A 21,622-nucleotide genomic window follows, 5' to 3' on the forward strand; every position below is an offset into this window, starting at 1 on the left:
TGTCCTCTCGGTTTACTTTTTTCAGATGTCACTGCTCGTGTTGTAAAGCGTCTTGTATTTTGACGTTGCTTATTTTTTCCATTTATTTTTGGCTTTTGATGCGCATAGCCGGGAATTTCCCTGTACCATATTGCATTCACACTTGTAAATATCTCTTTTTAAAAGTATTTTAGGAATTACCAGTGGATAGAGAGGGCAAAACGATATCAATTTGACTATAAAAAACGCTACCGCGCTTTCTACTTACACTCTAGTAACCTAAGTATCGCTCAGCAAATTACAAAGTAAAAACCGATATACAAAACATTGCAGAAACGACCGAACCGGATTAGTAACCAAAGTGTCCCAACATACAGCAAACTGATAGGACTGTCCAAAGAAAAATCATAAAATAAAACCAGCAAAGCCTTACAAATCCCTCCGTCACAAAACCAAGAATAGCAAAGTACACATCAGATACATTAACAAAATATATAACAGGTTATATAAAATGGAGACAAGAAAACAAAAACGCATCAGAACAAGAGTCACTCTCGTTCATTGCCGTCAAGAGGATCCGTATGATCAAATCCTCCGACACAGATCTGACTTAGCCTATGTCTTGTGAGAGCATCTTGACGCTTAAATCCTTTACCGCAAAGACAAATGTATTGCTTGGAATCTTCGTGGATTTTAGCGTGTCGTCTCAAGTCGTGCCCTCGAACAAAGCGAGCGCTACACATTGTACAAGAATGCGGCTTGTCAGACAGATGCGTCTGGATATGCGTTCTGATATTATATCTTCTTCCAAACGGCTTGTTACATCCGTTAAAATTGCAGATGTACTTGCCATTCTCGTTAGGTCCAGAGATGTAGACGTCCAGCTTCTTTGTTGGCAACTTGCTGCGTGACTCCCCGCGCTCATCGTGCTCAGAGTCATCAACGCTAATTATGATTCTTTCACGAGTGATTGGATCTGCAGTAAGAATTGGCTGCCAACTAGGAATACATTGCTCTACTGCTGGTTCAGGAAACCGTCTACTCTGAGTCAACTCCGGTGAAGAAAAATCGCTTGTATCCTCTGTCGAAAACGACGGCGAGAATGCATCCGACAAATAATCGGCATCATAGTCGCTCTCAGAAGGTACTAGTGGAAGTTGACTGTTGTGAGTTCTTTGAGAGTAGCCATTCATTGAAATTGAATTCAAATATGGCACTTCCGCAAAGCTGGAAGGTGGCGGTGAAGAAGAACTGGGCACACCAGGAAGTCTATATCCATACGGTGGGCGGTCCATATAGTCCTGGTCGTAATCTGAGTAGCCAATTGATGCCATATCTGAAGAAAAACCGCTTGAGAGATTTGTACTTGGTGATTCCTGCACAGGAAGGCGAGAGAATATATCATATCGTGTCCCGACAGTATCGTGCGGAGTCATAGACTCAGGCGGATCAGGACTCAAAAAAATAGATGGATTACAGGAATCGTAATCAAATTTTGGCATAAGGCGAGAATTTGCTAAACTATTGGTTAGGTTTTTGAAATAGAAACAACACAAATGTGCATATATAAGCAAGACATACATTGCGTAGAAGGGGCCTTAATTGTTGCCATGAGTTGCTCATTCTGGTGCTGCCAGATCTTCGTCATCATTTGAAAAGCTGCAGTATCTTCAGGTGTGCTATAGTACTGCTCAGACTCACTACCTGATAGCGACAAATCGGGGGAGCTATTGTAAAGCATCTGGGGCGAGATAGCGCCCTGAATAGGACTATAGTACTGATCTTTGCTGAGATCCGGCGAGGCTAACGGACGATGACAGTTCTGAGAATCACGCGAGAAGGCACCCAGTCCTCGAAGAGTATTTGAGCTCATTTTTTATGAAATATTTTTTTAATTTATAGTTGACCAGGAAAATAGCACGAAGCTTATATATAAATAAACAAATAAAAGTCGACCAGCGAGCTAGAATGATTAATCGTCAGCGTCAATACTGATTAGCTGTCGTAGAGAACGGCAGGTGGATTTTACCTTTTATTGACCAAAAAGTGAAGGGAAGATAGGGAGAAAGAGCAGACCAGCTGCTGTTGAACCACTAACGTAATAATAAGACTTAAACAAAAAGGCCCAGAATAGAGCAAGACCCTTGTGGACAAGGGCAATGAGAAGCGAATTGGTGAAGAAGAAAAAAGAAAAAGAAAAAAAGAGAGAAGCGAGACGGGACGATGGACTCACAATCGGCTGGTGCGGCACCGGTGCCCAAGTGACGGGAGCTGCGAGTATCTCGCCGTTAATGATGTTTTTATTTTACTTTAAGCGGCATACTGTAAATATGATGAGGCAATTTGATCCACCGACATCACACACAACTGTTGCCATGGTAATGAGCCGCATATACTCGCTTAGCTTCACTCAAACCCCACCACTCGCTTGGGTATGAGTATTCCCACACGATAGTAATTCGGCTCTCAATTACTTGATTTTAATAAGAAATCAACTACTGGAGTTTGGCTAGTAGAGCTTTGTGCTCTGAGAGAAAGAGCAAATGTTAATAGGCTGGCTTAATAAAAATCCGTAGTTACATTAAAATAGTCACTTGCTGTGAATAAAACCGTAACTATCACATGATGTGATGTTCTGATAGAATATTATGGAGCTGGTTTTGGATTTGGTATTAATGGGCATGTGGCGCAGTTGGTAGTCGCGCCAGTTTTGCATGATTTATAGAATCTAAGTCTACTGGAGGTCTCCGGTTCGAACCCGGACTTGTCCATTTTTTTTTTGTTTCTATTAAATGGAAGTAATTATGGAAATTCATTTATTACCTTAATTTGAGTTGCAAATTATATTTTGCATCATAAAAATTCGAAGTAACCGTATATTCCAGAGGCATATAAATTTGTACATCGCCGTGCCGCCTTAAGCTTGCATTTTAGAGTTTTGCGCGCCAAATGTAAACAAGCGCAGATAAAACCATTGTTTGTTCCAGATACAGAAGAATCTTGCACTCTTCTCTTCTATAATATCGATTTGAATTAAAAGTCGAGCAGATATTTTCCACGTTACTATTTTGAAGTTAGTGGCTCTGATTTGCAATGGCTTCGACCGGCACTTCTGGACGAACTCTCCCAGACTTTGAAATTCAACAACTTCACCATCCTCCTGTTCATCAAAAGCTACAGCTCGTATCGCAAGATATTCGATTCTTACAAAAAATTTTTTTGGATGCTGCTAAAAATAAAATTAATACGCATTTACCGTCGCAATCTGCTGAGGATTCCTTGAGAAGCGAAGTCGAGGCGAGGATGAATGAGGTAATATGATCTGATACATCTTGCATACTTCAGATTATTTACACCCTCATCATATAGTTTATCTCGAAAACGTTTGACTTGGCAAAGTACAGTCTAGTTGTTAATGGCGTGGAAGCAACAGATCCATCACTAGGTGCACTAATGAACGCGAACGAGGTTGATAAGCAAGAAGAACAAGGTACGACGCGTGAGAATATAGCCTTTTCGATTTACGCTTGATCACTGAATTGACATATATAGACGTGGAACCATTTGATTTGGAGCTAAACGAGCAAGTTCGTCAGCTATACGCCCAAATTGATGAAGAGACAGTTGCAGTCACGACCCTTAGACGCGAAGCGCCTTTGCGGGCGATCGAAAGCTACACAGCTCAACTGGCGGAAATTGACAGCAAGAGTTATGTCCTTCAGGACGATGACGATGATATAGAGGCAGATACGCCAGATTTTGATATCAACCAAATCATACCACGCCGAGATACTGTAGAGTCTGACTTTGATCAGTTAGTTGTGTCAATCAGAGAGATGAAGAAGGTAAGGCTCCTCTCTCACGTTTCAGCATTTTGCAGTCGTACTAATTTGAATAGCGTATCCCGGATGCAATTGCAAAAGTGGAAAGAGCGGAAGCAGCTATAACTCATTTAACCGTCGATAAAAAGAATTTGTGACCTTTTTTCATGATTGTTAGAATTTTGGATGGAAAAACAGGGCTTTATGTTGCGAGAGTTTGCTACGATTCGTTGAAATTCGTAATATTATTTATTTTTTTGCGTATTGGTTTAGGCGTAAGGGGTATCTGTTATATGAGTTATTTTAATATAGAATTAACCACTTCATAAAGAGTTTTTGCGCAGTGTTCTAAATTTCGATATGGCCTGGTGAGGTGCATAGCGACGTCGCAATACCCAACCTTGCTTACTCAGACTGCAAATATAAACAAATTAAGTAACTGAATGATTTACCAAGTAAACAAGCGCAATGAGATTAAGGTCTTCGAGTCTCAGCGGTTGTGATGTGCATTTTGGTAAAAAACTGGCGGTGCCCACGCTAGATCCTATACCGTTACACAATACTACGCTCTTAGGTCAATCCATGTCACAGCATGATGCTGAGCTTTCTAGTGATGCAGTCTACATAACAATCAATGACGATGACGATCAAGAACCATCTGAGGTTTCTGGCACATGCATGGAGAATTTTGATGTGGCTGCTAGTATGTCATTTCAAGATGCGAGTGCATCTTATAACGATATAAATTCGACTCCACCAGCAGCAAGCTTTACTTTCTACAATGCTTCCGAATTATCTAATACGCAATTCAACTTCATCTCTGTACCTTGGGATAATGTGGAGTATGGAGGATCTATTGATCGCGTACCAACAATTTCAAAATCGGAGACTAGCCCAGCAACGCCAGATACTGGAACTTATTACACTTGGAGCGAAAGCCCGAGTATTTGGCCTAAACAAATGTCCAGTACACCGTCGCGAATGCCAAATGCTTGTCCGTTTCCAAACTCAATATCATCCTCAAACAGCGAGATTGCGGGGTGTTCCGCATCATTTGCTGCAAAGTATGAATCGAACGGGTACCGTATCGAGCTCGCAAAGCAACAGAGTTTTGTTTGTCCTGTACAAGACTGCATCAAAGCATTCTCTTCAAAAGAAGAACTAATAAGACATTTGCATCTGCATTCGCGAGAAGACGTTCTGTATATATGTCAATTCGGGTGCACTGACAATGCGTATTATAGCCTATCAGAATATATACAACATTGTAAAACATTTCATCGCAAAAAAAAAGATGCACTTTTCTCACTATCATACAAGTATAGCAATAACTGGTGCTCTGGAAAAATCTCGAAAGAGAAGGTCAATTTTCTTCGAAACTATTACTTACTGTGTCCTTTAGGACACTGTTCGGCGGTGTGTATGTCCAAAGAGCAGTTAACTGAGCACTTAAGCAGCGATCACACTGATGCAGTCGTGACAATTGACTGGAACTTGGCATTAGCGCAGTTTCAATCGCAGATGGCGAATCTGAAAAAGCCCGGTCGATATTTATGTACGGGAGTTGAAGGCTGCAATATGGAGCTTGATGGTTTGGATGGTTTCGCGAGGCATGTCGACGAACATTCGACTGATGTCGGCTTAGACATTAGCCAGCAGATGAAAGAGACCCTATTGAATTGGGATCATCCTTTATCTGAGGAACAAACCGATAGCAACATTTTCCCTCATGAGACATCTCTCGAACACACTTATTGCTGTAATTATGGAGAAGATATTAACTTAGATAGCTCTCAGGTAACAAGGTATTGTCTGCAGTCTTTTGCTGCCGGCAGTGATCTCCTAAATCACATTGTCAAGGCGCATGCTTGGACTATGGAGCCTGGAATAATGCACTTGGACAACAGGAGTGCTTCGGAATTAATATAGGGTCACCTCGACTTCCACTTAATTTCTGCTGTATTATTGTATTGAGCTGATGCCTTTGCTCGGTGTTTTTGCTATGATACCCTATCATTCTTTTTCTGACGCGAGCTATATGCCTTGAGTATATCCTGAAACAGACCTCACTTGGAGAGACTGACTGTATGAACTAATTGGCGCTGCTGTTTGCGATGAAAATAGCCACACCATATCTCTCTGTCTACTCACTTCAACAGATTGCCTAGTATTTCCAGAATTTTGATGTAGGGGGACAATCTTAGGTAGCTTGGAATATCACGACAGCTGATGGTAAATGGCATGTGCCCTGAACGCACGTTCCCAGTACTTTTTACCTCATCGCACTAAGGACTCATCATCGGGGACCATTCCCCTGAAGATATAAAGCTGTACAGTATACATAGCAGTTTCAGCTATTAATGCGAGAATAGATAGAAGTCCTCGAAATTAGTAAATATAATATCGACAAGCGTTTTTGCGCGTGTCTCGTTACAATGTAGATTGCACGTCAAGATGACGCGTGCGTTCGCACGCGTCGTGCGGCTCCATAAAGTTCCTATTGTTTAATGACCCTTGGCCCCTTCATATCTTTCATCAATCCTCGTTTCATGCTTATTACTACTCGACACATTCTAATACAGTCTCTTTTATTTAGAGAGGACAGTCGCGTGTGCAGGTAAAATACATCAGCAGGTTGAGCAATGAAATTAGTTCAGCTTTGCTTCTTCTCTATTTTGTCGCTTGTAGAAGCTGCCACTCTTTGCCAATCATCTTGTCAGTCCCTTCTCCAGCCTTACCGCTTTAAAGGTTGCCTGACCACAAATGAAAAAAGTCAGAATTATGTCTGCTGTACAAGCTCGTCCTGGGCGGAATCATACGCTCTATGCCTCGCGAATTGTGCCGTTAAAGAGCGATTAGCGACTTGGAAGAGCTTTCAGAGCACATGCACTTACGCACTATGTGATTCTCACGGCAGTTATGACGAAATATACAGTAAAGCACTTGACAGCAATGTTCCGTCTTCGGTAGCTGCAAGTGACACAAATCCGATATCCGTTGCGGTTAATATTTCTTTAGCTATATTTGATAGCCAGTATGCCTACCAGCGAGCAGCAGCAGCAAATTCCCGGCATAACAAAATATTCGCGTAAGTGGTCATCTACATCAGGCAATATATTGTATTCTAACCTTTGACTTACTAGCGGTTTGACTATTCTCTTCTGGGTTATTGCAGTTGGGATTGCGGCAATTGCAAGGCTGTACACAAGAACCTTAGACAAACAGAAAAAACCTCGAGGCCGGCTTGCAAGATGGTTTCAAGTAAACCTTGCTCTACCAACGCTATTCGGAAATAAACATGCAGACGCCGTACGAATCAGGAAGATCCCACTTGGTCAATTGCCATTACTCTGGCAGTCATGCGTCATTGGATTGTTCTGGGTACTGAATCTCTTGCTCGTAGTAGTGGAGTTTGACGTTGATCCGAAAGCCAGCGACATTATGAGTACTGATAGTCAGCAACTACTATTCGCTGCCAAAAGAACGGGTGTAATAGCTGCTACCTTACTGATTCCGACGTTACAATTTGCTGGACGTAATTCTCTATTAGGCGCAGTTACAGGATGGTCTAACGACACCTTTAAGGTATTCCACAGATGGACTGCTAGAGTATCTCACTCCGTTTCGTTTTTATTATTGAACAAATCACTGACTTCTGATGTAGCTCATGGCATTGGATATATTGGTGCATGCCATTACGGAAACTATTTATTTCAACAGTAAACATAGCTATCATGATGTTATCATAGCAGCTCTCAACAACCGTGTTGGACTGGCTGTACGCGAATTGAGTGATGATAATATAATAGACTTGAACTGACTTCTTCTGGTTTAGGCTACCGTTATTCTTGGTCTTATTATTGGGCTGTCTCTTTACGCGTTTCAGCGTTCCTGGTTTGAGCTCTTCATTACCCTTCACCTTGTGCTAGCAGCTACATTCATCGTGCTGTTGAAATTTCATATTGAATCCTACACGTATGTAAATTTGTTTTATATAGCGTTGGTGATATATGTTCTCGATCGTTTACTGCGTTTTATGCGCATCCTTTACGGGAATTTCCCCGGCCATGCTGGAATTCACGCCAATGAAAATGCAACTCAGGTATCAGTACGACCATTGGTGCCATTCAAGTACAAACCCGGACAGTACGCGTATCTGTATACCCTAAGATTCAACTTCTGGCAAGCCAACCCGTTTAGTGTTGTCCAGTCTGATGACAGCTACTATTTCTTTGTCGCTAAGAAGTTTAATCGCGTTACGAAGCGTATACACGCATACGCAGTTAATATGCAGACTGCCCAAGCACGGGTATGGATTGAAGGACCATACGGAATTTCTCTGCCGCTGGACAAGTATGACAATGTACTATTGTTGGCGGGAGGTATAGGAGTCACTGCTGTCATGTCGTATGCTTTGCATTTGCACAAGAAAGGGTCTAACCACAAAGTGTCATTTTATTGGGTAATACACGATAGAGAAAATGTCAATTGGGTTGCTTCGCAATTAAACCAAATTTCAGGATGCCCTTTCATGGATATCCATGTATTCATCACGTCAGAGCAATGCAGCGAGTCTTTGTCAAAGGCGGGTATACTGCGATCAAAGTCTCTCAATGAGAAAAGCTATGGGGCACGGCTTTATGAAACAATTGAAATTGGCGAGGATTTTGGTATGACTGAAAAGCTTGTGCAATCTTTTTCGTCTTTAAATGTAACATATCATACCGGCCGGCCGAATATTCCTATGATAGTAGAACGTTCAATTCGGGATGAGTCGGGGAGTTTGGCAGTCTTTTCATGCGGACCAGCTGGTTTGGTCGACTCAGCTAGAACTGCGGTAGTTGGCAATTTAGAGGTTAGGCCGGATCGGAGGATTGATTATTTTGAAGATGCATTTTCGTAGCTTTGGCAGCGCGCTGACTTTGTTTATGGTTTAAAGGCGTTAACGGATTCTTCAAATAGTTTATTGTTATAATATATGAAATATGTACAGCCAGAAGTAAACACAGCTGGTTTCTCGAGCGAGCTGCCGATATTAACCTGGTCCGATCTAGAAATGAAAATTAATGAACTGCAATAGTGTTGTAGTAATGAGATAAAACATACTTTAGGCATGTCATGGTGTTCAGAAAGACTGGCAAGATATTTATTATACTCTTCCACTTTCTCCTTATGTGATTTCGAGGCTTTCTTCATGATTTCCTTCTCTATCTAAACCGAATTGTGTTAACGGTGAAGAAATTTAGCTCAAATAAGTCATCACATACCCGTTTACGCTGCATTTCTTCAAACCTCCGTTGCGATTCTGTCATTATGGGTTCTGTTGTGACACTCTTCTCTTGATCTTCTTGTTTCTCCTTCTCGAAGAGGCCAGAGCCGCCAGTGAAATCTGTCTCTGGAACGGCAGATTTTGCCAATTTCTTCTTCTTTTTCTTTTCAACTCTGGCGCCCTTAATTTTCAGTGATCCGCGGGCTGCCAAAGCGTAGTCATCCGTGGCCATACTAAATCAGACCTAAAAACAATCAAAACTAAGTTGCAATATGAGATGGCGTAGCAAGGCCGGCTAGTGATCAGCTGCGTGGTTGGGACGATTGGTGTGTACCGAGCTTTAGTCTATAACCCTAGCCCACAGCTCCCGCATTTGGCGATGAGCTCCGCGTCACGTCCTCGATCATACTCTCCGACTTCTCTTGGTCAGGCCTCAGTATCTAGCTTCGGCATTTGGTAGCGGTACACTGGGCGATATTTCCACCAAAAGCCAGTTTGGTATTTCAAAGGCTGTCATACAAGTAATTTGCGATGAAGGTATGATTCCGATTGACGTTGGAGTGGGGTTGCATGCGCTAGTCGACGCGCCCAAGACTTCTCCGACGACTCTCTCTATTAATGGTCTCTCTAATCTGCTATCCAGTTTGTCGAAATACAAGACCTTGAGCAGATCAATTCTGCTTTGGAGTTTGATACTCCTGACTGCAAAGTCATGGGCGGCTGTGATCTCTACACAACAAAGGCTGCAGGCGGTGATAAGAAGCTCTACAAGTCGATCGACAAACAACTTCATGCTATGCACCAAGACAACATTCTTCTCTCCTCGTCAATTAGCCCTCCATCATATTCGCCTCCACTAGAGCGGTCAGGAAGTATGATGATGTCAAAATCGTCGGATAACACCTTATCTTCTTCGCTACTTGCAGCAACCACCTCCACTTCCCTCGGCTCCTCACCATTTGGTCCTCTCGATCAAGTCTCGTCGCGTCGCACATTTGCCTACCTAATAGCAGTTTTAAATGCCAGTCATCCCGACCACGATTTTTCATCTCTGCGACCCGAAGATTTCAAGCGAGAGCGCAGTCCGACTCAGGTTGTGAACGCATTTAATAACACTTTATTTGGAGTTGGCATGCCTGTCCCGCCGCGACTATGGGAGATTGTCGACAGCCATATTGATTTAAAGGTCTGAGTTTATATTTTTTTTTTCGAGATGAGAATATCTCTGACAATTACTATTAGGATTGCGTAATATACAGTCATACACCTTCGCCATCATTTCTTGCCGACGAACCGGGAACAATATGGTCAATGATGTGGTTCTTCTTTAATAAGCGGCGGAAGCGAGTTTGCTATCTCTTTTTGAAAGGCACTCGTCACTCCTACCATATGGGAAGAAGTTCAACAAAAGACGACGAAGGAGAAGCTTCCGATGACGCGATGTATCAGGACTCTGAAGATGACGCGATTGTGGGCGACTTGGAAATGGACGACTGATATTCTGTATCATCTCCTATGCTTTTCCTTACCTTTTCCTTACCATTCCTTATCGACCCAGTGTACTTTTATTGTTTTCGATGCTTAATGTCATTGTAGCGTGAAATGACAGAAGATCGCGTTCACAGGTTTCTTCTATTTGGGATATTGCGGGGTCGGAAGTTCAGCATCCCATCATGAGGTTGCCAACCTCATCGCGCCCCCTACATCACGCTTTACCAATGTGCCACTTATATAATCAAGGGAGGATGACATCGACACGGTTTCTATATTCGTTTCAGAGTACACATACCTTTTTCTTATTTGGCAATTATGGGATTTTTATCAGTTTGCTTTCTTTAGTATTTCTGCTGAAAAAATTAGCGCGAAAGCTATAATCTGCGAGATGTGAGTCCTGTTCTTTTTAAATGCTTGTATATTACGGGGATGACAGGTTTTATGAGTAAAGTGCAAAGAGAATAAATTAAGTATCAACTGAGTTGCTTGTAGTGAGGTCTATTTTCGTAAAGCTCACGAGTATGTCCAACACCGTTCATAATGGTCTCCGGTCACCATTTGAAGAATGAGAAATATTTGAATAAGATACTAGGTTTCCTAATCAGATCTAAGGTTCACACTTAATAATAATAATACATACAAGTAATTTCAAATCTCAGCAAACACAAATCATAAATAAAGACACAAACCCAATTGCATCTTTTTTAACTACTAAACAATTTAAATACCGATTAAAGCACGCAGCGCCATTCTTTCCCAGATCACTCCTCATCAAATTCCATTGTCCCAGTACGACCTCTTGGCTGTCGACCCGAACTTCGGGATTCATTAGGTAGCATATACTTCATAAAACTCTTCTGCAAACTCTTCTTGATGCTGACCTTTTGCGCTCCAACGAATGACTGAATAGTCACTCTAATTGCGCGATCAATGTCATAAGACGATACGTATTCTGATAACCGCATCTTGGCGAATGATTCACTCAAACGAAGAACAGACTCTAAGTGACGAACGGTGATGGGGAAACTTCCTGTTGCCAAAGACTCGCGACGAAGGTCCGCGTATAGCTTTGCAATCTTGTCTTCGTCAATATTTAAAAGTTTGGGTTGAATATTCTGCTTTGCATAGTGAATATACTTCGAGAATAATTCTTGGGGAATAGGCGAAATATCCTCTTTATAGCTTTTGACAGGTTTCGGGGGTGAAGAGTTTGCCTCAGAATTGTGAATATCCGGCGTGCTAGCAGTAGGAGTATCATCCATGAGGTGATCTTCATCTTCGTCTTCCGGACTGGGATGTGATCGAGAATGCGAATCAATGACAAATCTAGCTAGACGACCATCAACCTCAGAGTCAACTAGATCACGAACAACACACAAAACGTCAAATCGCGACAAGATTGGCTCAGTAAGGTTGACGTTTTGAGCAAATGGCACCATCGAATTATATCTTCCACCGATAGGATTCGCTGCAGCAATTATAGCGCAGCGGGCCTGTAATGTTGTCACAATACCAGCTTTAGAGATTGAAATTGATTGCTGCTCCATAGCTTCGTGAATCGAAGTTCTGTCTTGATCATTCATTTTGTCAAACTCATCAATCAGGCAAACACCCTTGTCAGCTAGTACGAGTGCGCCTCCCTCCAATGTCCATTCGCTAGTAAGCGGGTCGCGACGAACTGATGCAGTCAAACCAACTGCGGAAGCACCTTGTCCAGTAGCAAACACTGCTCTATGAGCAGTTTTCTCAGAATATTTGAGGAACTGAGACTTCGCCGTACCAGGGTCACCCAGTAGCAGAACATTTATATCACCGCGGATGGCATGCTTGCCATTGATATTCTTAGATACTCCGCCAAACAAAGAGCAAGCAATCGCAGTTTTGATGTCTTCGTGTCCATAAATCGAAGGCGCGACTGACTCGATGATCTGATCAATCACATTTGGAGTTCTTGAGAGTTGTCGAATTGCGCGCTCATCTTCCTCAGTCCAAGCTCCACCTTCACCGCCATTGTCGCGACGTCTAATTGAACTCGCCTCGATTAAAGTAGTGAAAACAGGGAAACCATTGCGAGCATTAAGTTGTCCATCGTAAGAATTCTTGTAAATTCCGGTGACTGTGATTTCTTCACCGGGTTTGGCACAGTCAATTAGATCCCACAGGAGAATGACTTCACGATGTCTAGGTAAACGACCCGCAGGAACAGTGCCTGGAGACTCTTGAAGAGTGATCTTTTGATAATTTCTATAGACTGTCTTCTCAGTGTTGATTGTAAAACCACTTCGAGCCTGGCAGTGGTGGCAAAAGGAGACTTTCACTTCGACATCAGACTCCTGGAAGAACGGTCCAAGGACGCTGCCACACTTTGAGCAATTGAACTTAACATATTTAAGTTGTGGGAAAACTCCAGTTCGGCGAGTGACAACACCTTCAATCGCTACCAACCTATTCAAGTGAGCCTCACGCAGATTTCTGATGTCGCAAATATTCGGCACGTCAGTGATACGCACATGGATTTCCAGGTGGATTCGAGAGTAATCCGGGTAATGGAGTTCGACTACCTCCATAGCCACGACATCAAAGATCTTGAGCATCTCTGCGGGAGCATAAGACAGGAATCTGGCAAGAGTAGACTTGGCTTCGTATAGATGCTTGAAGCTGACTTCGAGCGATTCGCTATTAATTTCTCCTAACGTGCGGATACGTTTTCCGTAGACTGATCTGCCGTTCTCGTCGATATACGCAAACAGAAAGCTCTTAAACTCACGAGCAATTGTGCGGTGAACGACGGGCTGAGTGACCCACTCTGCAATCGTAGGAGCTTTAACATCACCCAATGCATTCGCTGAGAGCTCCTCGAGACTGGGATCTTCATCAGATAAATCAGGGTCCTCGTCATATGCATTCCGCCGACGGCGACGAGTAGGTAATTCGACGTCCATCTCATCACCTGCAATAATAGTCAGTAAAATCTATCAGGCAGACAAAATAGAAGCTAACATTACCATCCAAGAAAGCATCAGGTAATCCGCGACGGCTGCGAATAGCTCTGTCTCTATTGTCCAAGAGTCTGTCGACCCGGCGTCTTTCATCTAGCTCGATATCGTCGTAGTCCTGATCATCAATGTCCCGAGCTCCAAGATTATATGTGTTGTTCTCATCGTCCAAATTATTATAATCCCTGCAGACTCCTGTTAATTGATGTCCTACTTTTGATGTAGATTTCACAAAAAAACTTACCTCTCAAGGTTATCACCAAACAAATCAATACCATCTTCTTCTTCAGCTTGCTCATCAAGATCGTCAATCAGATCATCCTGCGCGGATAGGTCCTCGTCCAACTCGTTGTCTTGAAAAATAGGAGCAGGTGGTGACGACGGCGGCAGCGAAGAAGGGGGATCTCTATGAGCATCATCTTCGACGTCACTGCTCTCATCAGAGGCTTGTCTCTTGCGTCCGGACATTTTCGTAAATCGAGATTAAAAGAAGACAGAAGACGGTGGTTGGGTAGCAAAATACAATTAACAAAGGGAGAGAGGTGAAAGAGATGTCTTGGTTGGGAGTCGAAGAAAGGGATAAGTCACTTTTGGCGCGTCAAATAAAATTTCAATTTAAGACGCGTCAGATATGAGATTAGGGCTGCGACGCGTCAGTGGCGCGCAGGTGTCATCTAAAACATTTGGGATGACAAAGTCGGACCCGGGTGCGCGTCTAGTCACGCGTTCCCTTCGCGTATCGCTGTTCAGAAGACAAGAGTCCGGTCTATCGACGCTGAATATTGTTGATCAACTGAAAAGTCAGAATCCTTAGAATTTCCTGCGATGTCTGCTTCTGATTCTGCCGGTAGCCCAGAATCGATTACTGCGGCGGATTTCATCGAGACCCAGCAGAAGCTGTAAGTAGTCCCTTGATTGGCTTCATCCGCAACACATACTGATTCTAGTTAACTAAATTAGAGAGGGTGATGCTCGTGATGTATTGCCATATGATCCCACGCACTGTACATTTTTTGATGGACCACTTAGACAGCCGGTGTATGCCTGTCTGACGTGTATTGCAAAAACAAAAGGGACAGATGTCTGCGGTGTCTGCTACAGCTGTAGTATTCAGTGTCACTCCGATCATGATCTGGTCGAGCTATTCAACAAGAGAAATTTTACGTGTGATTGCGGCACTTCGCGAATGAGCTCATTTGGTGGATGTAACTTGCGCAAAAACTTTGATGAGTTGGATATCCCATCTAGTAGTAATCGGTAAGCAATTTTGTATCTTAATTTCTATCTAGTGAATGACTAACATCTTTTTCAAGATATGATCATAATTTTCATGGACGATTTTGCGCTTGTGATTTACCTTACGATCCTGAAACAGAGAAGGGGACAATGTACCAGTGTCATTTTGGAGATGTGTGTAACGAGGACTGGTACCACGAAGAATGTATTCTCGGACTGCCATTTCCACCAGCTCATAAGCTTCATGAGCAGACTAACGGTGAAAAACTTGTGATGCCACCATCTCCAAAGGGCCATCCGACAAAAGTTGTCCTTGATGCGCAGAATGAGGAAGATGAGGAGGCTACTTCACCCAGTAAAGCTCCTCTTGCTTCTGAAGTATCTGAGTTAGGTGGTGATGCCGACAAGAAGAAGGAGCCAGAAGCTCCCAAAGGCCATCCTACTGGGATTAATCTTCTGCCTGAGTTGATTGGGGATATACCTGGTTCTGCTGAAGACTTGCAAGGTAACAACACGGATGATGACGAAGGAGACGAACATATTCCTCCTCCAGGGTTCCCCGACGACAATGATTTTGAAGCTTTCATTTGCTGGAAGTGTGTATCTAAGCACAGGGCATTTTTAGGAAAATGGGCAGGAATGAAAGGTGTTGCTTTGGATGCTGTTGTTAGAAAGCAACCTGAAGATCAGGGGGCAGTTATCCACACTAAAGATGGTGTACGGTCAGCAGCTGATTTAAAGCGACATTTGGAGGACTCAGAAGCAATTGCGTCGTCCCCAAAACGTCGCGCATCTACTGAAAAAGATGACTTGGCCAATTCATCATTGGTATCATCGACATCTTCGACCATATCTACTATTACCAAATCGTCAGCATCTTTGTCATCGATTGACGAGAACTATGAAGCTGGCGCTTGCAAGATGCCAAAAATAATTCCAGAAGATAAGGAATTCTCGTTGTTTCTGTGCAATGATTGGAGGGAGAAGATTTGCCGATGTGAAGAGTGCTTGAAATTTTTAGATCGATTCCCAATGTTGAAAGACGAGGAAGCTACTTATGAGCCGCCTCAGGATGAAGACGAAAGTATGTGCCTTCTTTAATCTTACTTGCTATCAGCGCGCTGGTGCTAATGTTAATCTTTGTGTAGCTTCTTCTCTACTGGAGGCAGGTGCGCGAGCACTAAATTCGATACCGCATGTTAATGCGATGGAAGGATTGTATGCGTATAACAAAGTCAAAAGTAAGCTTTCGAGTTTCTTAAAGCCGTTTGCGGAAGATGGCCGAATAGTGTCTGAGCAGGATGTGAAGGCTTTTTTTGAAAAGATCAAGAATGCTTAGGTTTATGTGTGATTTTATTTTAAGTATGTTTTTACTGGAATGGGAGTTTAACTGTGTAATAATCAATTTTGAGTAGCTCTTACTAGGAAGCAGTAAGTAGTTGATCAGATAATATTGGAAGATGAGCAGAGTATCCAATCAGAGCGAGGATGATTGTAATGCAGAACAGGATCTGATAAGTTTAGCGAGTGTAGACGATAGACCCTGTGCTGTGCTTGTTCACGAGCACCGTAGTATAGCTATCTATGTAGCTCAGACTGGGAGAATTGACTGCGAATTTATTATAACTCAAGTAGTCCTCGAATGATTTCTTAAATAGTTCCAAGAAACAAATCATTTTTGCAACTGCGCAAGCACTGTAAACTGATTTAAAAACATGAGCTAGTTTAATCTGATTAAGAGCCGCGCTGTTGTCAAAGTCAGCTGAGATTCCCTGCTTACTTTCAGAGCTCTGTGATTGGCTGAAACCAGGCTTAGTGCCTAGTACCAGCCAATCAGAGCCCACCTGTTTATAAGCATTTGAAATCATGAGCCGCACGTGTCTCGAAGGTGGACGTCGCTCGGAAATCTATAAATCGATTGATCTGGCGCCTCTCTCTACTCTTCATCCACTCCATCTTCTTTGCTCTTGATTTCTACTTGATTCAACTCATCTCCACTCTCTTACTACTACTCATACCTTCAGCTTATTTTACCTATCTTCACAATGGTCTGCTGCGGAAAATCTGATGGCGTTTGCGTTTGCGCTGCGGAAGCTCGCTGCTCGTGCGGTGCCCGCCCTGCTAAGGAGTGTGTCTGCTCCAAGGCCGCCGTTGAGAACAAGTTTGACGGTCCTTCCTGCTCTTGTGGTAAGCGTCGTGCTCATGAGTGCACCTGCTCCCGTTCCGAAAATGAGAACGGTCTTCGTGAGGGCGAAGTCGACTTCACCAATTTGAAATAAGAGATTTTTTATTTCTTGAATGATGACCTAGAGCGCTGTTGCCCCTCTTAGCTACATCTCATAATGATTCTACGTCATTAAACTTACTTGGCATTTCCTATTCACTATATATATTATCACTTGGCATTGCTTTTTTTTCCCTCTTTGGTTATTGGTTGGGCTCGCAGTTAATGATATGATCCGGCATTGTTTTACTTTTGGAGTTTCCTAGCGTGTATATATTTTATAATAATCAAAACAATTTGTTAACATTTAGTTATCGTTTGATATTCTGTAGTTTTTAGTAGACGCCTGGATTAGAATACGTGTTAGATCGTAGGACATTTATTCAGCATCTAAACAGCTCGAGTGAAGATTGAAAGATCTGATAAAACTCAACGTGTAACGGTAATTATGCTTCCGATGGATCATCAGTCACCACAGTTTCATTAAGATTACAACAAAAATAATTGCCAAAAAAGGATTCAAAAAGGTAAAGCGTCGGTCTATTCAGCTGTTCATAAATAAATATCATGCTTCAAATATTACGCTGCTGCGTGGCTTGTCCTTGTTTGTCGATGCGGACTCGGATCAGCAGCAGCCGAAGTATTTGTGTTTGTTAACTACCATTCACAATTAGCTATCAAACCATCGTACGCAAGAATGAAACCAAAATCGATATCGACATACCCACAAGTCATCCTCCTCCTCATCGGCAAAGGGGTCAACAAGCACCTGCTGCCGTGGCTGGATTGGGGTATATTCAAGTTGCGTTCGTTGCGCAGGCTCAATTGGAAGGACAGTTGCAAGACCAGACTGTCTCTGGGCTGTATTTGCACTTGACTGCAAAGACTCTCTGGCTTGCGCGCTCGTGACCTGCTCTTGAGTATAGTACTCCCGAGGCGGACTTACCAGCGAAGCCGCACGATTGAGCGCATTCGAATGTGCATCCACAGCAGCAGATAGGTGTTCATTGCTATCAATCAAATCTGCTATCACCTCTTCTGACATATTTACATTATCTCGCGCCAGATAAGACTGGATTTTTGATGACAAGCGCACGCAACGTTCGTAAAACTCAAGCACGAGAGGACTTCCTGAAATTTGTGCTGGAGCTGTAGTCTGTACTAGTTGCAGTAACAGAGATGCAGAGGACTTTGCCTCTTGAACGAGCTCAGGTATAGTCTCTGCTGGAACCGGTCGAGTCTCGTGTGGTAGCCGGGGACGACCACGGTCCCTCTCTTTCGATGTTGACAGATATTGCTCGTAAATCGCTTTCAGCGGCTGCAGTAGCTGTTCACCTGATCTCTTCTCATAAAAGAATTGAAGTGTGTCGCACAGTTCTTGTTTTACTGATGGATCCTTCGTGTGCCTGAGCAAATCGGACACCACGATAGGTAGCTTCTTGTCTTGTTCCATTTGATCTAAAACAGTCGGCGAATTCGAGCTGCCAAGAATGCGAAGCACCACGATAGCGTTATATTGTATAGCTCTATTTGTAGAACGTTTTGGGTCTATCCGTTTGCGGACGGCGCGAACAGCCTCTGCAGCTGCCTGTGGAGATGATTGCGCGCACTCGACGATAATAGGCAGCTGCACGACATCGTCATCTCCGGCTACTGGTACCGATGTATTTGACTGAGAAAATATATTTTTCAGAGAGGTTTTGCCCTGTTTCCTGTCGCAGAATGCAGCTATAGCTGAGAGGACTTGGGTGCGGGGATCCTCAGAGTTGGCTATTGATGATGACGAATCAGCATACTACAGATATCGTAGATAAGATGGAGAATACCTCGTACTGACGCCGACGAGCGGCTGAAAGCTTTCATACCGTTTATATCAAAGCAAAAAAAAATATATATATATATATATATATCGTGCTAAACGCAGAAGTAGCAATCAGGGAGACAATCTATATCGTAGTAAATAGCTGAGAGGAGATGAAGTCATTCCTCAGCCCTTGTACAGTTTAATTAGCTCTCGACACGCGTCTACCAGCTTGGCCCCTGAGCCGCTCCAATTGTAAGCAACGTATGGGTTTAGTTCCAAAATTGAGTTTAGTAAACTTTGAGGACAGGCTCGGACGATAATTTGGAGGAGCAAGTGAAGCAAGCAAGACTTTGATATACAGCATTATTTCTCTGCTCACATTTCGAGTGCAACTGCAATATTATGGCGAGCAAGGGCATATGGCAGGGCTTGCGTAGCCGACATCACCTGCTCATGCAGAGCTCTTTCCCTCATAATGGCAGCTATAGCAGTCGGTACTATTTCTCGACGCAATATTCTATAGGCACAGTATTGCGACCAACTCATGTACAAACCTCTTCTAGATCAGCGGTAAAGTCTATAGTCAACCAAAAAGACTCGCTGATTCAGCACCCTGCGTTTAGACCTGCCGGCTTACTTATTTTTGCGACACCGCAGTACGCCGCCGACTTGTATGATACTATTGCTGAAGGATGTATGTTGATATCTTGGTTTTCTTTTCAAATTCTAAAAATACTCACATTAAAAAGCATTTGATTATAATGTATACGGAGTTGTTGTGGACGTAGTACCACCGGGCGGCAAGCGCGATGGTCTGTCATATCTGTGGACATCAATGCCTATGACAGTCAACAAGCTCGAGAGCACATCACTGGCAGCAGCACGCGATGCTCTTAATGAAGAGCGTCTTGCTACCGAGTCAGATCATACGCATTCTCACAGTACGCCTCAGCCTCAGGTTGCACAGGGCAGGTTCATTGCACAAGGTGGTCGGCAATGGAGTCTGAAGCCAATGTTTTTCTCGCTCGGGTTTACTGGGAGCATAAAGAAAGTGCGAGTGCAGTGCGCGTCTACAATTTTTGAGACGGGACTTGAAAGTATGATGATAGGACGCGAAGTCGGCGAGGAAGCAGAGCTGTACGCAAATATGTCTCTTGACATCCCGCTCAGTATCGAAAATGAATCTGTCGACAGTGAATCCGTGCTTGAATTACTAGAAAACAAGAGCGCTCGGCCTGGCGAGACCGTGGAGATGTATGTCACTTCGCGCAAAGACAACGTTATCAGAACTATCAATAGTCGTCCTGCCTCTTCGTTCTTGGAGGAGTCTCTAGCGGCGGGCCTATTTTTGGAACCTGCTCCACCACTGAATACCCCATTTTTGAAGAGAAAACTCGCTGAGAACCCCAAGAACAGAAGCGTGTACGCTGTTCTAGACGAAAAGACACGATTCAAAGTAATTGCCGGCGGCGGTGGGTGGGGTGCTCGAGCAGGAATGCTAGTGCTGGATCCGGAGGCCAAGATTCAAGAAGGAGCAAAGATACAGTTTTATGTTACCAAAAGTGCCGGTTTGGATGCCGTATCGGAGCTCGGAGTAGGTGAAGATGCTCGAGACAGAATTTTCTTTGAGTGCGTTGAACCTATTCAGTTTTGGGACGAGTCGGAAGGGTTGGGCGACGCGGTAGACGAGGTTGCACTAGAAGGGATTTTTGGCGCTGGTACTGAAAACCAGTTTTTTGTCGGCTCGAAGAGATTTGATGTGCACGGTGAGTTTTGTGTTGCATCTATTGTTGAATAGGGAGGATGCATGCTGTAGATATTTCGACCGGAAAGTTCCTATTTTGTATATATTATTTAGATTCTGCAACGGTTTCATTAGCTAGTACATACTATATATAAGTACCAATGAGTTGCTCTTGAGATTTTAGGGACAAAAGTAAACGAATAAAATAATGATTGAGTAGCCTGATTTGTCTAGGAATTGTCTAGGAAACTTCTAGCATTGACGGTAGCGAGTTGGTGCTACAGTCACTACAGAACCAGTAACCACCGCTCATGCTGCTGAACTCATAGCAAATATAAACAAGCGACTGTCTCGAGAAGCAAGATCACTATCAGTCAAATTTTTCTCATTCTAACGTATATCACGTAGTATTGGTCAGTCGTGTTTTCTGCATTTCATTGTCGGATACTTGGACACTACATATCTTTGGTTACCTGCGCTTATGACAGCATCTGACTTCGTCTATAGCAGCAGTACATTGGTGTGCCCTTTATTATTGGCATGATGCAGATAAATTTTTTAGAATTTTTGGAGGAGAAGAGGCGATAGGATGGTTTTGTCAATTTTAAGGACTGAGTCTGCTGTTTGTATCGCTGAGAAGCTGTCAACATACCAACGGTACTATCGTATGCTCTTAGCACGACGCGAAAATTCTATATTGATGCTTATATATAATAGAACAGGTAAAGTACTGCACTATGCAGCACTTGGCCTGGTCGTTTGATGCGTGAAATTATAAGGAATGCAAAGCATGAATGCAGAATAGTGGTATTAACTGCTTTACACTACTATTGAACTTAACAAAGCACAAGACTACACATTGTCAGTGGGAATTTTGTTTTAAACAATACAACAAAAAATTGCTCTGAATAAGGTTATTTTAGAGTATTCGTTAGCGGCGCCAGCATTCTCGGGAAATCCAAGCAAATTTCCAGACCTCTCGATGCGGCGGGCGGATCAGTACATTCCAAGCTATCAAGAAGCAGCCACTGCTTTGTTTGCTGTAATAGACCAGA

At 43.2% G+C, this 21,622-nt stretch overlaps 11 protein-coding genes and 1 non-coding gene across 12 annotated transcripts; 8 read left to right on the forward strand and 4 right to left on the reverse strand.

Annotated features, from left to right (window-relative positions):
• Nucleotides 1-187: 187 nt before the first annotated feature.
• Nucleotides 188-2,230, reverse strand: V2V93DRAFT_369775 (uncharacterized protein). The gene is made up of 2 exons (XM_066910102.1): nt 1,561-2,230; nt 188-1,495 (listed from the first exon to the last, which is right to left on the reverse strand). Exons 1-2 carry the CDS (start codon nt 1,850-1,852, stop codon nt 528-530), a joined length of 1,260 nt encoding a protein of 419 aa, XP_066765709.1. The 5' UTR covers nt 1,853-2,230; the 3' UTR covers nt 188-527.
• A 426-nt stretch (nt 2,231-2,656) lies between these two features.
• Nucleotides 2,657-2,750, forward strand: V2V93DRAFT_t35. Its single transcript has one exon. It is a non-coding gene; the product is annotated as a tRNA-Ala (tRNA).
• A 42-nt stretch (nt 2,751-2,792) lies between these two features.
• V2V93DRAFT_369779 (kinetochore protein Mis14 like-domain-containing protein) lies at nt 2,793-4,130 on the forward strand. Its single transcript, XM_066910103.1, has 4 exons — nt 2,793-3,291; nt 3,349-3,469; nt 3,532-3,824; nt 3,878-4,130. The coding sequence occupies exons 1-4, from the start codon at nt 3,073-3,075 to the stop codon at nt 3,956-3,958; spliced, it is 714 nt and encodes a 237-aa protein (XP_066765710.1). The 5' UTR covers nt 2,793-3,072; the 3' UTR covers nt 3,959-4,130.
• A 268-nt stretch (nt 4,131-4,398) lies between these two features.
• On the forward strand, nt 4,399-6,223 carry V2V93DRAFT_369783 (uncharacterized protein). The gene has a single exon (XM_066910104.1). It carries the CDS (start codon nt 4,479-4,481, stop codon nt 5,727-5,729), a length of 1,251 nt encoding a protein of 416 aa, XP_066765711.1. The 5' UTR covers nt 4,399-4,478; the 3' UTR covers nt 5,730-6,223.
• A 126-nt stretch (nt 6,224-6,349) lies between these two features.
• V2V93DRAFT_369785 (ferric reductase NAD binding domain-containing protein) lies at nt 6,350-8,841 on the forward strand. Its single transcript, XM_066910105.1, has 4 exons — nt 6,350-6,888; nt 6,944-7,409; nt 7,465-7,578; nt 7,636-8,841. The coding sequence occupies exons 1-4, from the start codon at nt 6,443-6,445 to the stop codon at nt 8,701-8,703; spliced, it is 2,094 nt and encodes a 697-aa protein (XP_066765712.1). The 5' UTR covers nt 6,350-6,442; the 3' UTR covers nt 8,704-8,841.
• Nucleotides 8,742-9,373, reverse strand: V2V93DRAFT_369788 (uncharacterized protein). The gene is made up of 3 exons (XM_066910106.1): nt 9,068-9,373; nt 8,907-9,011; nt 8,742-8,850 (listed from the first exon to the last, which is right to left on the reverse strand). The coding sequence occupies exons 1-3, from the start codon at nt 9,299-9,301 to the stop codon at nt 8,836-8,838; spliced, it is 354 nt and encodes a 117-aa protein (XP_066765713.1). The 5' UTR covers nt 9,302-9,373; the 3' UTR covers nt 8,742-8,835.
• A 101-nt stretch (nt 9,374-9,474) lies between these two features.
• On the forward strand, nt 9,475-10,654 carry V2V93DRAFT_242632 (Maf1 regulator-domain-containing protein). The gene is made up of 3 exons (XM_066907093.1): nt 9,475-9,606; nt 9,713-10,255; nt 10,312-10,654. Exons 1-3 carry the CDS (start codon nt 9,601-9,603, stop codon nt 10,564-10,566), a joined length of 804 nt encoding a protein of 267 aa, XP_066765714.1. The 5' UTR covers nt 9,475-9,600; the 3' UTR covers nt 10,567-10,654.
• A 315-nt stretch (nt 10,655-10,969) lies between these two features.
• On the reverse strand, nt 10,970-14,154 carry V2V93DRAFT_400549 (MCM2/3/5 family-domain-containing protein). The gene is made up of 3 exons (XM_066912578.1): nt 13,804-14,154; nt 13,569-13,744; nt 10,970-13,513 (listed from the first exon to the last, which is right to left on the reverse strand). Exons 1-3 carry the CDS (start codon nt 14,025-14,027, stop codon nt 11,325-11,327), a joined length of 2,589 nt encoding a protein of 862 aa, XP_066765715.1. The 5' UTR covers nt 14,028-14,154; the 3' UTR covers nt 10,970-11,324.
• Nucleotides 14,155-14,288: 134 nt separating this feature from the next.
• On the forward strand, nt 14,289-16,427 carry V2V93DRAFT_369795 (uncharacterized protein). The gene is made up of 4 exons (XM_066910107.1): nt 14,289-14,458; nt 14,520-14,816; nt 14,873-15,879; nt 15,944-16,427. Exons 1-4 carry the CDS (start codon nt 14,385-14,387, stop codon nt 16,132-16,134), a joined length of 1,569 nt encoding a protein of 522 aa, XP_066765716.1. The 5' UTR covers nt 14,289-14,384; the 3' UTR covers nt 16,135-16,427.
• Nucleotides 16,428-16,657: 230 nt separating this feature from the next.
• Nucleotides 16,658-17,329, forward strand: V2V93DRAFT_369798 (uncharacterized protein). The gene has a single exon (XM_066910108.1). The coding sequence runs from the start codon at nt 16,841-16,843 to the stop codon at nt 17,072-17,074; it is 234 nt and encodes a 77-aa protein (XP_066765717.1). The 5' UTR covers nt 16,658-16,840; the 3' UTR covers nt 17,075-17,329.
• Nucleotides 17,330-17,335: 6 nt separating this feature from the next.
• V2V93DRAFT_243249 (uncharacterized protein) lies at nt 17,336-19,270 on the reverse strand. The gene is made up of 3 exons (XM_066907095.1): nt 18,846-19,270; nt 17,744-18,789; nt 17,336-17,676 (listed from the first exon to the last, which is right to left on the reverse strand). The coding sequence occupies exons 1-3, from the start codon at nt 18,880-18,882 to the stop codon at nt 17,599-17,601; spliced, it is 1,161 nt and encodes a 386-aa protein (XP_066765718.1). The 5' UTR covers nt 18,883-19,270; the 3' UTR covers nt 17,336-17,598.
• V2V93DRAFT_369804 (uncharacterized protein) lies at nt 19,162-20,788 on the forward strand. Its single transcript, XM_066910109.1, has 2 exons — nt 19,162-19,517; nt 19,573-20,788. The coding sequence occupies exons 1-2, from the start codon at nt 19,226-19,228 to the stop codon at nt 20,619-20,621; spliced, it is 1,341 nt and encodes a 446-aa protein (XP_066765719.1). The 5' UTR covers nt 19,162-19,225; the 3' UTR covers nt 20,622-20,788.
• Nucleotides 20,789-21,622: the final 834 nt, after the last annotated feature.

This window comes from Kockiozyma suomiensis (genome assembly GCF_038497685.1).
Source record: "Kockiozyma suomiensis strain NRRL Y-17356 unplaced genomic scaffold V2V93scaffold_7, whole genome shotgun sequence".
Lineage (NCBI taxonomy): Eukaryota > Fungi > Ascomycota > Lipomycetes > Lipomycetales > Lipomycetaceae > Kockiozyma > Kockiozyma suomiensis.